The sequence below is a fragment of the Dipodomys spectabilis genome, unplaced genomic scaffold (assembly GCF_019054845.1).
Source record: "Dipodomys spectabilis isolate Male_0828 unplaced genomic scaffold, ASM1905484v1 ptg000210l, whole genome shotgun sequence".
NCBI lineage: Eukaryota > Metazoa > Chordata > Mammalia > Rodentia > Heteromyidae > Dipodomys > Dipodomys spectabilis.
The window spans coordinates 7,019,406-7,036,646 of record NW_024870887.1 but is presented as its reverse complement, the minus strand read 5'-3'; the positions used below and the strand labels follow the sequence as shown (position 1 = coordinate 7,036,646).

The following is a 17,241-nucleotide window of genomic DNA, read 5'->3' as shown; positions in this document are numbered from 1 at the left end:
AGGCTGCTGCAGACTTGTCGTGGGTGAACCTTCCTTACTCCCTCCCACCAGCCCACCCCATCCACCACACACACGTCACCATCCCTTGCCACTAACATGGCCCAAATGCCTCTCTCCTTGGGAAGGTGCGGAGAAAAAATATGTACAAAGAAGGGGACCTGACGCACTACAACCAGAAGCTTGAGGGATTTACCTTGCCCAGGTGCTGGGATGAATGCCTAACGAGCTCTCAGTACCACGCTCGGAGGAGTGAGGTGGACAAGTTCAACAAGTAAGCGACAGGCTTGAAGGAGCTCGTGTTCTGGTGCTCTCATGTGTTTTCTATTCTAACAGAGTGTCTGCGGGACCCCAGCTATGCAGCTTACAATGGGATGGGTAACTTAGGAGGCTGTTAACTTGGATAGCTCATTGAGAGTTCCCTTTCTTTAGCTCTTATAAGGAGGCAGGGGCTCAAGCCTGCACTCAGCACCAGTGGGCGTCACTGTGGTTTATTTTTACTCATTTGTGTGCCTTCTGAGGACATTGCGTTGTTGAGGGCATTGGTCCAGGATTAAGGCCACTGGAGTAACATGCCTGCCTCTGACACTCATCCATGAATTTGATGTTGGCAGTCATTCCATCTCTCTGGAGTACACTTCAGTTTCATCATCTGAAAAATAGGGGTAATTATCCCAACGCTGTGTTCTTCACGGAATTATGCAGATAAGCAAGTGGCAAGCATAGAGAAGGCACAATTACCTCCTTGTCTACATCAAGGTCAGGCCAAGATCACTGGGGCACACTGACCCCATGTTAATTCTGCTCAGGGAGGAAGAGTGATGGTTTTTTGAAGACAAGATTCCCAGGTGATCTCTATACCACCCGCACTGCAAATCCCAGAATCCAAATTCCTACCTCTTACTTTTGTCTCCACGATTGAATACCACTCAGTTATGGCAATAAGCTATACGGGGATGGCTCATGTTCTCACACTGAGATGTTAACTGAAAACATATCCAATCAGACAAAAACACATCGGGAAAACATTACAAGAACATTTCTTTTTCCCACAGGGAGAACTCTTGGAAAAAGAGAGGACTGTGTATAATCCCCACCAAGTTTGGAATCAGCTTCACTCTTCCTTTTCTGAATCAAGTAATTGCTTTATAGAATTTTGTCTAGATCTACCGGGCTGGGGGCTCCATCTCTTGTCTTCCTGCTCCCCATGTTTAGTATTGCAAGAGAAATCCCTTATCACTGGTTACAGAGCTGACCAGGAGCTCTTTACTGTTGAGATGAAATGGTAAACTTGTATATTGTTCTTAATCCAAGATTCATCAGACAGTGACAGTCAAGAGACCTGAGCTTACATTCTGGGTTTTACCCTTTCTGATTGTAGGAGTATATATAGCTACTCTGCTTTCTTATCTTGTTTCTTCATGGATAGTACAAGGACCACCTCAGAACTCTCTCTGAGGTTGACCTTGAGAGAGAAAGATACAAAAGAAAGCACTTTGCAAACTTGCAAAGCTATGAAATGAGATTTATATGATACCATTTTTTATTTGGGATGTGCATCTAAAATGTTACTGATGGTTTTCTTTTTTCCCTTAGGCTCTATACTTTTGGTCCCAAGCTGTAAGCTAAGTTAGGATTTACCAATTTTTTTTCCAGTCCTGGGGGTTGAATTCGGGGCCTGGGCACTGTCCCTGAGCTTTTGCTCAAGGCTAGCACTCTACCATTTAGGCCACAGCTCCATTTCTGCCTTTTTCTATGTATGTGGTACTGAAGAATTGAACCCAGGGCTTCATGCATGCTAGGCAAGCACTCTACCACTAAGCCACATCCCCAGCCCCAGATTTACCTTTGTTTTTGATCTTTTTCTCTTTTCTTAGGGAGGAGCCCTGATTCATGTGTACACAGATGGCTCTGTGCTACTGACCCATGGGGGTACTGAAATGGGCCAAGGCCTTCACACCAAGATGGTCCAGGTGAGCTGCCTAGAGACTGGGGATGGCTCTCCAGCACAGTGGTGTCTATTGGGAGGGAAGATGCTGTGAGAAATGGAGCAGGGGTAGGTGTCAGAAGAGAAGCAGCAAGCCCATGACTTCCTTTATATGTGGAGTCGGACAGCTCTTCACCCCTCTCAGCCTCAGTTTCCTCTTCTGTGCAAGGAGATTGGTCAGCAAGATCTCTGAGTCACTTACCAGTATTTTCAAGCCCTAGGATTCTGGGTATAAGGTGGATGCATGGTAAGGCAGCCATTTTTCCCACACTGTGAAACTCCTGACAAGGGAGCTAGGATAAAGGGGCTGGATTCGAGTCAGCACTTCTGCTTGGCTCCTGAGAAGTGACCAGATTGTGTACCACAATCCAGCAATTGCTTCTTAAAAAGGCACTTGCAGTCACCATGGGCTGACGAATGTTTTATCTAACCAAACCAAGTGATAAAATATTTCTTCAAATGTAGCCAGATGTGAGAGTATCCCAGAACCAATAGGATTAGAGCTTACAAAATGATTTTCTTGCTTTTAACAGGGAACCTAAATCTTACCTTGGGAAGAAGACAGCCAAGCTCCATTATAACCTCTTCCCTAGTCTTTGATGCTGTCCCTTTTCACAGGTGGCCAGCCGAGCTCTGAAAATCCCCATCTCCAAGATTTACATCAGCGAGACGAGCACTAATACCGTGCCCAACACCTCCCCCACTGCTGCCTCAGCCAGTGCTGACATCAATGGTCAGGCTGTTTATGTAAGGAGCCTGTTGGAGCTGGCGCAGCTCAGGACCAGAGCAGGACATGGGAGCCTTCAAAACCCCCTTGTGCAGGGCTTTGTCTCTGTTCTCCAGGAGGATTCTGTTCCTTCAAACACCAGCTAAAAGAGAATTCTAACTGTAATCACCATCAAAGACTGAAAGGCAGGGGCCAGGGTGGAGGGTGTGGGGAGTTGAAGGGAAATTAGGGGCTTCTGGGAAAGTGTACTTCCTGGTATTGGAAGTGGTTACATGATAATGGTCTGAAACTACAGAGCGATTCTGAGGTCAGCCAGTCAGAGCTCCTTATTGTCTCTCAAGCAAAGAGCTTGATGAAAGAAGGCCCAAGAGTCTCTCACAAGTCTCTCTGACATCTTAGGAACTGGGTAAGGAAGGCTCTCCAGAGGACCAGGGGTAGGCCCCTGGGAGGGTCCCTAGGCTTCCCTCTGGACCTCAGTCATTCCTGAGTGGCACCCTGGGCACAGTGTTGGCTAGCTGTGGCTTTGTTCAGCCTCTCGGGGATTTATACATGGCCTGGGTATCACCTGGGCTGTGGAAGCAGAGGACTGACATGTCTGGTGTGTGGTGGTGGGGTTCTTTAGGCAGCTTGTCAGACGATCTTGGAAAGGCTGGAACCCTTCAAGAAAAAGAATCCCAATGGCTCCTGGGAAGAATGGGTAAGTCTGGTGGGGAAGGGAAGGAATAGTGGGAGAGCACTAAGGGAAGGGGTTACAATGCTGGACAAGAAATGTACTCATTGCCTTACTCATGTAACTGTAACCCCTCTCTACAGTGTCTTTACAATAAAATAAAAATTAAAGAAAAGAAAATGAGAGGGACATGAACAATAGCCGGGCCTTTGTTCCCACCCAACTATAGAGGATGATGACCTAGTCACACAAGCCAAAAGAAGCTGAGGTGGTCTGTGTGATTTCATACACACTCAACCTCAACTCTTCATCATGTTAACTCTGCGGGGCCCCCTTCTCTGTGGTTTTCAGAGTTAAGGGGAGTCACTTCAGGGAAGTTTTTGATCTGTAAATCTCGATAGTATTGTGGGAGTTGTTTTTTGGCCTTCCTGAAGCAAAGGCATCCTTGTAATATCGACTCACCTGGACCAGGTCCTCACTAGAGGTGTCTAGCAGCCTCCATGAGCAGTGTCTGTTTCAGACCTTCGTCTTCCTGATGGCTGTCTCTAGCAGATTCTCCTCTCACACAGCTCTTGAGTCCAGGGCCATTAAGATGCCATCCATGAGAGAGTCAGGAGAAAAACATCCCTCAGGAGCTTTTGATCACTCTTGTGATTTTAGGAATGACAGAACAAAACTCCTAATAAAAAGGAGCCCAGCTTTCTCAGTGCTAGACCAGATGCCTGCACATTTGAAACCCTCAGAAGGAAGCTGCATGGAGGCCTATCTTCAGTGGGAGCCTCCAACTCCACCAACATGCAGAAATCTCAATGGTGGCTCTGTTGTAGCGCCCTCTGTTGTTGGAATGGAAGAACTGCATATAACAGTGACAGGTCTCTATAGGAACCAGCTGATAGTACAAATCCCCCTCCACAGATTCAAAGAAAGTAAGCTACTCTATTACAGCTATTAATCTTTCCATGTGTCACTTGACCTCAGCTTCCCTTCCCACCTTCCTAGGGAGCACTGATAGGGATATAGCTTTCATTCTGGTAGGTTGCTTTTTAGCATAGATTTGTCTGACAATTTTACTGTTTTCACACCAGCCTTGACAAATTTCTTTCTCTGACTTGGTGATTTGAACTTTGTCCTCACTATGGCCACGTAGTTTAGTGTCACTTGTGAGCAGTTAACCCCAATATATAAGCCATAATCACCAACACACACACACATATACACACACACACACCTCATACACTATTACATGTAGCCTAGTACAGATCCTAGGCCAAATCTTTTTCTCTGAGCCTTAGTTTTCTCCAGCTGAAGAACGAAGATAATAATAATTTAAATCATACAGGGTTCTGGTGACTATTAAGATAATACACAGGGCTGGAAATGTGGCTAGGTGGTAAAGTGCTTGCCTAGCACGCATGAAACCCTGGGTTCAATTCCTCAGTACCACATAAACAGAAAAAGCCGCAAGTGGCACTGTAGCTCAAATGGTAGAGCGCTAGCCTTGAGCAAAAGAAGCTCAGGGACAGTACTCAGGTCCTGAGTTCAAGCCCCAAGACTGTCAAAAAAAGATAATATGTGAAATTCTAATTGTCATCTGGTACCTGGTAAAGAGCTTGATAATAAACATTATATAAAACACAACTTAAATGTTAGTGTTGTACTAGTGCTGAGAATACTGAAGAATCTGTTATATAGGTAAAGAAAGTATAGATAGCTTTATTAATAGGAAACTCCACATAAAGGTTAATATATTAAAGCAAATGATCCCTTACAGAGATTTGCTTCTATAATGTCCTAAGTAGGGTAAAATCACCAAAGAGAAGTGATAGAAAGTGGCAGATCTGTGTTAATTGTTGAAGGGGGAAATAGCAGAGGAGCCATATAACTGTAGGGGCACTGAAGGGTTAGGAGAGAGATCATAGTTGAGTGTGGATTGGTTGTCAAAAGACCAGAGAGCAGCTGGGTGCTGGTAGCTCACGCCTGTAATCCTAGCTACTCAGGATGCTGAGATCTGAGGATCGTGGTTCCAAAGCTAGCCCGAGGAGGAAAGTCTGTGAGACTCTTATCTCCAATTAACCACCAGAAAACTGGAGGTGGTGCTGTGGCTCAAGCACTAGCCTTGAGCTGAAGAGCTGAGGGACAGCGCCCAGGCCCAAAGTTCAAACCCCATGACCATCCAAAAAAAGAAAAAAGGCCAGAGAGAAAACCATGTCCCTAAACATCAGACCTTTGCTCCACAGGCTACAGGGAGTCATCTAAAGTTCTAGGCTAGTGTGGTGTGGTATGATGACAGTTCTGATGGGCTTGGAGATGACTGGAGGCAGCAGGCCAGTTAGAGGCTACTGCTGTAGCCCAGGCTCTGGATCATGCAGACTTGGTGCTGGTCACAGCATCGAGGATACAAGGTAAGATGAGGTCTCTAGGAAGATGAGCTGATTGGCTTCTAGGTGCAGAGCTCAGGAAAGCTTAGGAGTGGGCCAGACTTTCTAGAAACCATCCTTGCCCCTCCTAATGGTTATTTCCTCTCCTCAGATCTCAGCTGCCTACATGGACAGAGTGAGCCTGTCTGCTACTGGGTTTTATAAGTAAGTCTGCCCACATCCATTCATTGTCACCCTGAGCTCCACTGTCACCTTCAGTTCCACATGCTGTTGGCCTGTGGGCAAGACAAAAAGAAAAGCAAAAATCAAAAAACCCCAGCTCTACCCAAATGTTGTTTCATCTGTAGAGGAGATTCCAGCCTAAAGATGCTGTGTCGTGTGAGTGTACCAAACCACGTGCCAAGGAAGCAAAAGCAGGAGCTGCTGTAACCCAAGATCCAAGTTCTAGTTCTGCCTGTATAGTAGACTATTTCACTAAGGGAAGGCAATCAGGGAAATCCCACCTCCCATTTCTTTCAAGATCCAGGGTTCTGTTGCTCTGAGTTGGGCATCATTGTAACCCATGTGCTCCTTTGTACTAGACATCAGGTTTCCTTCCTTCCTTCCCTCTCTCTCCTTCCCTCCTTCCCTTCTTTCCTCTCTTCTTCCCTCATTTTCTCTCTCCCTTCCCCTTCTCTACCCCTCTTTTTATTTTGTCAGTTGTGGGGCTTGAACTCAGGGCCTGTGTACTAACCCTGAGCTTTTGTTCTCAAGGTTTCTGTTCTACCACTTTGAGCCACAGCTCCACTTCTGGTTTCCTGGTGGTTAACTAGAGATAAGACTCTGGCAGACTTTCTTGTTTTGGCTGGCTTCAAACTGACATCCTCAGATGGCAGCCTTCTGAGTAGCTAGGATTACAGCTGAACCACTAGTGCCTGGTTTCCTGCCCCCGCCCCCTCTGTTGTTTGTGGGGCTTCAACTCTGGGCCTGGGCCCTGTTCCTCAGCTCTTCAACTCAAGGTGAGCACTCTACCACTTGAGCCACAATGCCACTTTTGGTTTTCTGGTGGTTTATTGGAGATAAGGGTCTCAGGGACATTCCTGCCAGGGCTGGCTTTCAACTGTGATCCTCAGGTCTCAGCCTCCTTAGTAGCTAGGATTACAGGCGTGAGCCACCAGTGTGGGCAGCTTTTCTCTTTTATATCCTTTTATTTTCTTCTTTTCTTTAGAGCACAAGAAGCAGATAGAGTTATAGTCTCATTCCAACATACAGAGTACAGTGGAACTTTATTAATACAGTGAGATGTACAGGGAACACATAGCTTCTACAGCTTTGAAATTGAGTAGCAGTTTAATAGATAGAGACCCTGACTATCTGACTTTGGAGCTGTAAAAGCTACAATCATTCATTCTGGGTCTATTGAGAAATTTAATGAGGAATTTTTCTTTCACCGATCAGTAGATATGAAATTAGTTCAACATTTGTTTAAAAATAGCTTGTATGAGGCTGGGAAGGTGGCTCAGTGGTAGAGTGCTTGCCTCGCATGCATGAGGCCCTGGGTTCGATTCCTCAGCACCACATGAGCAGAAAAAGCCGGAAGTGGCACTGTGGCTCAGGTAGTAGAGCGCTAGCCTTGAGCTGGACAGCGCTCAGGCCCAGAGTTCAGGCCCCATGACCAACAAAAAAAAAATAATCTTGTATGAATGTGTGACCATTAGAATATCTGAATATATAATTATTACATAAATATATATGTGAAATCTTTTCCCATGTTCTCTAGGTTATATAACATTTAACTTGTACAAATATGAACTTATGTAGATTTCCACGGAAGTTTCCCTTATAGTTTAGAGTTCAGCTAAGATGTTATCGAGTTGTAATAGACAAACAGTGAAGTGGAAGGTGGAGGAGAGTCTTGGGAGAGGCCCTGTCCCTCAGCCTCATGTTGGTTTTATTTTGGTGTGGATTCTGGGCCTGTCAGTTCACATTATTTCTGTATAGTATAGGAAACAGAGGTACAGTGTGCCATAAGCTCCGAGTAGCTGAAAACATAAAAGTCATACAGTCCCACACATACATGATTCCTGCAAACTGGGAACTGGGTACAGCTCTGAAAATGGAAAAATAAAACCCAAATACATAAAGGAACTTCTGCTTCTGTTTATAACATATCATGTCACTTGTGGAAGTTTTAACAGAGTCAGAAGTTGGGGAGTGGCTGCTTAGATGTACCAGGCTGGCACAGGATCCTGATCCCTTTCACCTGGAGAAAAGAGAGCAGGTGAACTTGTGTGAACAGCCCAGGCAGGGCTGTAGTGATAACAACTTGCATTCTAGTTCAGTTGATTACTTTTTAGAGATTGCTGTGTTTTATTGTGGGCCAGATATATCCCTCATCTTTGTTTCTAACCTTACAGGGGTTGGCACACTGATAGGAAATGCCACTAGACTGTTCTTAATGATCACAACACAAGCCTTGAAACATAGTTACATATACAAAATGCTTAGGAATACCTGAGTCTCATTTGAGATTCAACAAGGGCTGTCACTCAAGTGGAGGAGTGAGCAGCTAATATCAAACTCCAGTAGCCCCCAAGGACTTAGCTGAATTAAAAAAATTAAACCATTAAGGTTTAAGGATTTTGGAGTACCAGCTCTGTGTGTATGTGTGTGTGTGTGTGTGTGTGTGTGTGTGTGTGTGTGTTTGGGAAGGGTGTGGGTTTATCTTAACAAACACCAGCATCTTCTTTTTTTTCCCAGGACCCCCGATGTTGGCTATAATTTTGAGACACACACTGGGAAGCCCTTCCACTACTTCTCATATGGAGTGGCTTGCTCTGAAGTAGAAATTGACTGCTTAACGGGGGATCATAAGGTAAGTAGTTTGTAGCTGGGTGCCGGTGGCTCACGCCTGTTATCCTAGCTACTCAGGAGGCTGAGATCTGAGGATCGAAGTTCAAAGCCAGCCCGGGCAGGAAAGTCCGTGAGACTCTTATCTCCAATAAACCACTCAGAAAACTGGACATGGCACTGTGGCTCAAGTGGTAGAGTGCTAGCCGTGAGCTGAAGAACTGAGGGAGTGCTCAGGCCCAGAGTTCAATCCCCATGACTGACCCTCCTCCCCCCAAAAAAGTGTAAAATTTTAGTCCTAATGGGGAAGCAAGAGAAACAATGGAACAGTAATTCTGAGAACTGACAGAGACCACCTTTCTGGCCGGGAACACATGCTTCATGTTAGGGTTAGGTAAATCCTCCGTAAAGGGCCACAGAGTACATGTTTTAGGCTCTGTGGATTTCACGGGCCAGCCTCAACCATTCAGCACTGGCACTGGAGTGTGAAAGTAGCTGCAGGTGGGAATATGGTGAACATGACTTTGTTCTAATAAAAACATTATTTGTGGACACTGAGGTTTGAATTTGAGATAAACTTTCCTTGTCAAAAAACAGTCTCCTTTTTATTTTTCATCATGTGGTTATTAGCCTATAAACCCTACATTAACAGGATACACTGGACTCAGCCCATGGAATGTTGTTTATTTCATGTCTCCTTCCGTACATTATCACTCCAGAACAAGTTCCCACCGTCCACACATGTGCACAGATGTTGCTGTTTGCCAAGAGGTCATTGCTGTTCGATTCTCTGACCTCAAATTTCAGCAATGACAATGGCAGTCAGGATGTAGTGGGGCCTTACGTTTCTGTGGACGTGCTGGTTGGATTGGGTCTTTAGTCTATGTGAAACCAAGATGCATCTAGATTGCCCTGAATGTTCCTTTGTTCTCAAACTCCTATGTTACCACCCTCCAGAACCTCCGGACAGATATCGTCATGGATGTTGGCTCCAGTTTGAACCCTGCCATCGATATTGGACAGGTGAGACTCCTGGAGGGCCACAATAGTAAGAGTCTAGTCTACCAGTGTAACCCTCCTCCCTAGGTCTAATGGTATTTTTTATGGAGGCCAGAATATGATACTTAGGAATTCTCTCTCCCAGAGTGAGATTTAGACTGATGACAGACAGCCCACCAATTCTTGAGGCAGAAATCAAATAACCATGGATTAACTTGACAAGGGCGTTCACCACCACCCCCCAAAAAAAACCAGGATGGTGAATGAGGAACCATTGGAAATGTCTGTGCACACCCTAAGTTTATGAACGAACACATTAGGGAGGGGAGATTGAGTTTGGGATCAACACTCAGGTAATGAGATCTGAGATCAGAATGATTCCTGCTCATTGCTTTTCCATCCAAGATGCTTTTCAGCTTCTGGGAAGTAAATGGTACCATGCTTGGGATAGTGGAGGGCCCCAAGGGCAAAAATCCAGGCTCAATGAAGAAGGGTAAATGGATTACCCAAAGAAAACCACTATTAGAAATTATGAGACTATTGGGCAGAATTGATGAATCAGGAGAAGAGAAGGAAGAATCAAGAGTTGAAGTTATGAACATCTGGTAGAAAATACACATTGCATTTCTCCAAATTGGACAATTAGTGAGAATGTGGAATCTAGCCATTCGTCCGTCATTTCACTAATTTACTGAAACACCATTTGGAGAGCCTTCACTGGGGGCAGGCACTGCGGGTGAGCGGTGATTGACAGCAGCCTCTCCCAGAGTGCTTGTTCAGCTATGGTGGTACCACATGTCACTGTCTGTGCAGAGAAATGGGAGGACAGATACAGGGTCCAGCATATAGTGACTGGTGTCCTAGAAGAGATCTGGAAGCCACAGATAGCAGGGACCCTTCTCCCAGAGGACAGGCAGGGGAGAGGAGGAGTCCGGCAGGCTGCAAGTAAATCTCAAAGAATCTATCATCTAAGCAGCTCCTCCTGTGAGCGTGCTTCTCAGCCTTGGGTTACCTTATTTCCCCAGTGGCCACATAGGAGGAGAGTCTCCTGTCCGCATGGTGGCAGGTTCTGCATAACCTTAGAATTATTGCCAAGTTTTCAACTGACCCTCTGGAACGAAAGCCTTTGTTCTGCCTGGTGAAAGCTCAGCTCAGTTATCTTGGGGGGCTGGGGCAGGCATCAGGCTAGCAGCTGAGATCTGCATTAGTTCCCTTCCAGATGGTACCACAGGTGTGGCTTTACGTCTGTCCATTGTGACTAGTGGCACAATGTGCCTAGGGAAGGGACAGACGGTAACCACAGTCTCCATTCTGCAGGTGGAAGGGGGATTTGTCCAAGGCCTGGGCCTCTTCACCCTGGAAGAGCTGCACTACTCCCCCGAGGGCAGCCTGCACACGCGAGGCCCCAGCACCTACAAGATCCCCGCGTTTGGCAGCATCCCCATTGAGTTCAGGGTGTCTCTGCTTCGAGACTGCCCCAACAAAAAGGCCATCTATGCCTCCAAGGTACGGACATTGGGGTCAGCATGACCTTCTGACCTGCACTGTGGATGGTGATGATGGCCTTTGGCCAGCCACTTGGTGGGTCTGCAAAGGAACCTTCCAGTTGATACTCACCGAGGGCAGCAGAGGACCGGGCAGTATTGCCCGAAGACTGACTGAGTTGGCCTGAGGACCCTGCCTTTAGTATGGCCAGAGGCTCCTTTGGGTAGACTCAAAGGGATTCCTTAATGAAATCCTGCAAGGTCAAACCTTGCAGACCTGTGTCCCTGGTGCTTGATTCATGATTTTACAGAATAGCATCCCCATGGTCCTGTGAGAATCAGCACATTTACTACATTTGCGCTGTCCAACCTTGACCAGCATGGCTGGAGGACTATGGACAACGATCTGCCTTGTCCCCAGTAAGTGTAACACAATGGTGGAAAATCATTTTATTGGCTGATGGCTATAGTCCTAGATCTCACTTTTTCGTGTAATTTTATTGATTCTAGTGTGGCATTGGGGATTGAACTCAGAACCTTGGCATGCTAGCTAACCATGCTACCAAAGAGCCACATCCTCAGCAGCTCAGTCCTGGATGGGTGAAGGAAGCTAGATAATCTCTTGTAACCAATGCAACGTTCATTTGCTCATCTTGTGGCTTCCTGTGGCTGTGTACATGGCTCTCATGCTTCATCCTGTCTGAGGAATCCCCAGAGCTCATGATACAAATGCCCCTCTGTGGATCACCCAGTTGAAATTTTTGATTCAGTAATTCTGGAGGTCCTTGAAACATTCATTTTAATAAGCATCCTTAATGATTCTGACACAGATGGCCTCTTCTTTATGTTTTTGGTGGAGAAAAGCCAAGCTCTGCAAGGAAGTATTTTAATTATTGTTTGCCACTATTCCTATAATTCCAGTAGCTACTGAGTGTAATTAGGGGGTCTAGCAGTGTTGGTGTCAGAGTTACAGGTCATTTATACCCTCCAGGCTAGTAACTGTGAGGTGGACACTCATGCCAAGTTTTGCTGATCTATAAAACATAATTATTAAGCATTCATAAACTTTCAATGGAATATTGTATTTACATGGTTCCATCAGAGAAAATGGCATAGCAAAAGCAACAAGATGTTTCCCCAGAGGTCCAGTCATTCAGGAGATGAATACATCAGCACTTGATTAGTTTTTACTACCCTTTCCTCCTGTCATTGGGTGTGGACCCCTTAATGCAGGACATGGCCCTGTAAGCACCACCAGCCTTCCTGTGCCCGGCTCACCAGCTGGCCTCCTGGATCTGTGCACAGACACGGAGCTGGGCTGCTCTGGCTGATGGCCTGCCTCGTGCTCTGTCTGTTCAGGCTATAGGGGAGCCGCCCCTCTTCCTGGCCTCCTCCATCTTCTTTGCTATCAAGGACGCCATCTGTGCAGCTCGGGCCCAGCGCACAGATTACAATGTGAAGCAACTTTTCCAGCTCGACAGCCCTGCCACCCCTGAGAAGATTCGCAATGCCTGCGTGGACCAGTTCACCACTCTGGTAGGATGCCTTTCAAAAGCCCAGACGACCCGGGCTAGGCTGGCAAGGTGCAGGGAAGCCTTTGCAGAGAGGAGAGCTGTCAGGCTCTCCCTCACCTGGGCAGCTTTGCGTTCCCCAAGTGGTGCGGAACACCCACTTGAACTCGGAATAACGGGAAAGCCCTTTATAGCGGATATTCTTGCAGCTAGGCCTGCCTAGTGATCAGAGGCCCTGGGCATTCTCTGCTTGCTATTAGGCTGTGTGGGATTGGTAAACCTTCAGAAGAGTCTAGTGCTCAGTGTCAGTCACCACCATTTTGGGGACTTTGTGAGATGGCTGGAGGAGGAGGCTGAGACGATCAGCTCCAATTGTGTCATGATCACCATGTGCCAAGGTCACCGCAGTGACCTTGAGGATGGTGCAACCCCTTGGGAACCCAGGGTATCTGCTTTAGATGGAGGAGTTTTGATAGAGAGATTCCATGGTCATTAGGATCCCTTTGAAAATTCCACACATGAAACTTTTAGGATCCAATGTCTAGCACAGAGACATAGCAGGACGGCTGCTTCTCCCACTGGACTGTCAGAAGCAGCCCTGCTCGAGAGGCGTGCGGGAGCAGTTGTACACAGAGGCTTTGCACTCAGCACCTCTGTTGGGTTGGCAAGACTGGACTCTTCTTGATACTAGAGATGAGGTTCCTCTTTTTGAAATTTGATGGGTCTTTGTGTGCTTGTGACACAAAGGGTTTCCTGTTGGGGGGAGGTGGGAGAGCCCCCAGGGCAGCAAATCTGTCATCCTACATGAGAGCACCGAGGGTACCCAGTCAGCCTGTCCTAAAACCTGCCAAGAGCTTTCACTCTGAGGTGGCAAGATTGCAGAATCCTTTAGGATCTCCTAGACTGTGTAGTTCCCACAGCAGTACAGCCATGTTCCTCTGGCCTAGAGCCCACCCTGGCTCCTAGCTATTCAAACCCCTCTCTTCCACAGTAGTGGTGTTGTGTATCTCCCAGTAGCTTACACAGAATGTAAGGTGAGCTCATGGTACGGGGTTCAGTCATTGAAAGAACCCCTCAGAGACCTCCATCCTCAACTGTATAGCTACATACCCATGACCTAAAATCCCGCAGAGCCTGTGGATTTGCCTGAGCAGATAGGAGGACTGAGTCAGCTGTTTTGCAAGGACTGTGAGTGCCAGGTGACAAGGGACCACTTCTAAATGGTTTGTCACCAGAGCTGACTAGAACGGCTGCTACCTGGACAGTGTTCAGTGAAAATAAATGAATGACTGGGCAGTGAACGAGTCCTGCCCTGGAGCATCCCCTGTGGCTGAGACTATGTAATGGTGCCCTTGGAATGGTGGCTGGCAGTAAGGAAGGGTGGGTGTGTCAGGCAGGGCAGGAGGGACTCCATCAGAGGACCCTGACCGTGAGAATTCTATTGTTCCTTTCCAGTGTGTCACTGGAACACCAGAAAAGTTCAAACCCTGGTCTCTGCGAGTCTGAAGAGACTCTGTGTACTTGTGGGTCACCGTGGCACATCTAGAATCAAGAAGCATGTATCGCCAAACCCAGATCCACACACCCAAGACTGCAAAGCTGTGTTTCTGCAGGATGACAGTTAGAAGACAATGAATACACTGCAAGATTTTGCTCAACAAATACAATTTTCAAACATAATGATATGCAAATTCATAACCGTTTGGCCTAAATGGCAAAGAAGCAGTCAGAGTTGTTTCAAGTCTCTTTTAATCATGTCTTTGAAGTAGGTTTGTGCACCCAATGCAAAGCCTGCATAACCCCAAGGGCTATCTTTCAAAGAGGGTTCCACAAACTGCAAAAGCTTTAAAGCAAAGTCACTCCAAATCTTCGCATCTTCCCCAGCAAACCTTTCCTTCAAAACAATGAACTGAATTGACTATATTCTAAACACAGATCTACACTCACCTTTCCCAATGAGGCAGATTCAAACCTCTAACCACCCCTGGATCATTGAAGAGAATAAAGAATGAAACAAATTCAAGGTTAATTGGATCTAGTTTTCTGAAGCTACTTAAAGTAAAATCACCCTCTCATGCAAAAATCCCACCAACTCAGTTGCTGAGAACTTTCAATGTGTTAGATTTCTTTCCCTTTCAGCATCATCTTCTTCTATTTTAAAATTGAACTATCTTCTTTATTTTAAAGCCAGTATAATTTTCCTCCAGGAATGATGCTGTTGAAATCAATATCATCCAGATGGGAAAGAGTCAAGAAGATCTTGGTTCTGATCCCATTTCTGTCTCTTTGAGTGACCTTCAACTGCCATTTCCCTCATCTGTTTCATTTCACTGCAAAATAAACGTGTTAGAATAATCTCCAAGATCTTCTCCTGAGTCTATAAATATATGACCCCAAAACTTCAGTTATGTAAGGGAGCTGCAGCTTTCAAACACTTGGCTCCCTCCACTATTATGCAATGTCTAGACCTAATACCTGCTCAGGTTCCCCTGGCTTTTTGTGGTTGGTAAAGAAAACAGGAGGAAGACAGATTCATTGTTCCAAGAGCTGATTCTATCACAGCATAGTACTGAGTAGATAGTGTGACATTGTCATGTACTTTCATCGTCTAAAACACCCACCCTACCACAGTCCACAGTGCTGGCTCTAGAGACAGGGGAAAGGAAGTGGTTTAGTTGGTTCATGAAGTCAAAAGAAATGCAACTACTGTCAGTTGGTTTGCGTGTGAGAAATGCTTATTAATCATTAAAGTCACATCAAACGCTAGCATCTTCCATAATGTAGCCAGCCTTCATTTCTTAAAGGCATACCCCAAATACACAAACGTGCACATCTGTGCATGCACATACATACAAAATTCCTTTCTTTGGTATAGTGTGTATATGTGTGTGTGTGTGTGTGTGTGTGTGTGCGCGCACTAGTGGTGGGACTTGAACTTAGGGCCTGGGTACTGTATCTTAACTTTTTGGCTCAAAGCTGGTATGCTCTACTTCTGGCTTTTTGGTGGTTAATTGGAGATAAAAAATCTCACAGACATTCTTGCCTGGGCCAGCTTTGAACTGTGAACTTCAGATCTCAGCCTGAGACATCCTTCTCAGACACCTTTCCTTGCTTTATTGTTTTTCTGTGTAGTGCCTCAAATCTAAAGGGTAAGGTGTTTTTGGAATTACACAAGGCAGACCATTAACATTGCCTGCAGTGTGACACTCTGTCCTGCAGAGGGCAGTAGAGGATCATGAACGAGACCATCCTCCCACTGGCAAGGTATCTGGTTATTACTAGGGTTCTGACTGAGCCTCTCAGAGTAGATCAAATGTCCTCAAGGGCTTCTCCAAGAGCTGGATTTGAACCTCATAGGCTGAAAAAAATCTCAAAGGAGCTTGTTAAAGATGTGGGTAGGATTGAGAGCCTGAGCTCCAGATGGGAGGCTAGCAGGGGGGAGGGGAAGGAGATTACTTCTCTGAGCATCTGTTGATATGCCAGGTGCCAAATTGAATGCTTTTCCTCCAAGGTCTCATTTAATCCTCTCAGTGGTCAGTGATTGGAATACCTAATTAGAGTAACCTCATGAAGGGAAGCCCAGCCTCTCACCATGCTTAGGGGCTTACTCCAGGTTGTTTATTCCTAGAAATCCACCATTACGCATAGACAGTCTTTGACCTGGCAGGCCAGGAGATCTGGCATATAGTGGGAAATGATCTGCCTATCTGAGTGGACCTCTGCCCTGCAGGGTTTTGGAGGCAGGTGGAGGCAACAGATGTCTGCCTTTTGCTTGTAGGCAGTGTGGGGATTCCCACAGTGACATAGCCACCTGCTGGCCTGTTGTCAGGGCAGTGGACCAGCCTCATCCCACTCCTCGGCTAAGGTGGCAGGGAGGCCAGGATGGGGAGGACGGGGTGGAGGCTGCAGGAGGAGCCTGGGGCAAAGGATAAGAACAGAAATAGTTGTGGCTGATTGATTTATGACTGGGAACGTCCCCTCAGCCCACGGTATTTTTATCTTTAGCTGAGCAGGAGCTTAGAAACCAGTCAATGCACTCTCTATTTTGGATCCTGAAACAAGGCTATTCATGACACGCAGCTTCCTTCTGCTGATGAGGTCTGACATTGCCCTGGTACTCCCCCCCTCCTACCTCTACCCACCCCCCAGGCCTGGCAGCTTGCCCATTTGTTTCTATTCTGAAGTTGGAGAGGACATGCCCCTAAGGCAGGAGACTCTTCCGGTGACAATCTTGCCACCTGAAAGAAAGCCACCCACTGATGGAAGTAGAAACACCAAGGCTCTGCCCCAAGGGATGCTGGCATTATCTCTGCCCTTGACTTGCCCTGCCCTGGGCCTTCTGTAATCCCTCAGACCATAGAAGGACCTTGGGAACCATCAAGCTCAATCCTTTTGTTTTAGAAATGAAACCTCCAAGCCCATCGATGGCTGTTTGTCTAGCGTTCCACAGCCCTTTAGTGGCAGAGCCAGGCTTTCAAGAAGACCTTTGACCTCTTGGTTCAGGCCTTTGAAATGGAACCATGCATCTCCTAGTCAGGTGAGCCTTTAGGTCTGAGAACTGGTGTGTGGACTGGCCTGTGTCTGTGCAGTTTCTCCCTTCACTGGGTGGTGAATTTCTAGGAGGCCTCTTGGCTACGGATGTCGGTGGGCACTGCCTTC

The 17,241-nt window shown here is 46.5% G+C and overlaps 1 protein-coding gene across 1 annotated transcript in view; it reads left to right on the top strand.

Moving 5' to 3' along the window:
* The window catches only part of Xdh (xanthine dehydrogenase), a 56,463-nt gene extending 41,519 nt beyond the window's left edge, over positions 1-14,944 (top strand). Inside the window, exons 27-37 of the mRNA XM_042696775.1 lie at positions 126-271; positions 1,053-1,134; positions 1,875-1,970; positions 2,603-2,731; positions 3,334-3,408; positions 5,911-5,963; positions 8,499-8,613; positions 9,546-9,611; positions 10,905-11,093; positions 12,431-12,607; positions 14,038-14,944. Coding sequence (XP_042552709.1) covers positions 126-271; positions 1,053-1,134; positions 1,875-1,970; positions 2,603-2,731; positions 3,334-3,408; positions 5,911-5,963; positions 8,499-8,613; positions 9,546-9,611; positions 10,905-11,093; positions 12,431-12,607; positions 14,038-14,088 — 1,179 coding nt within the window. The 3' untranslated portion in view covers positions 14,089-14,944. The remainder of the gene's footprint in view (positions 1-125; positions 272-1,052; positions 1,135-1,874; positions 1,971-2,602; positions 2,732-3,333; positions 3,409-5,910; positions 5,964-8,498; positions 8,614-9,545; positions 9,612-10,904; positions 11,094-12,430; positions 12,608-14,037) is intronic.
* The last annotated feature ends 2,297 nt before the right edge of the window (positions 14,945-17,241 follow it).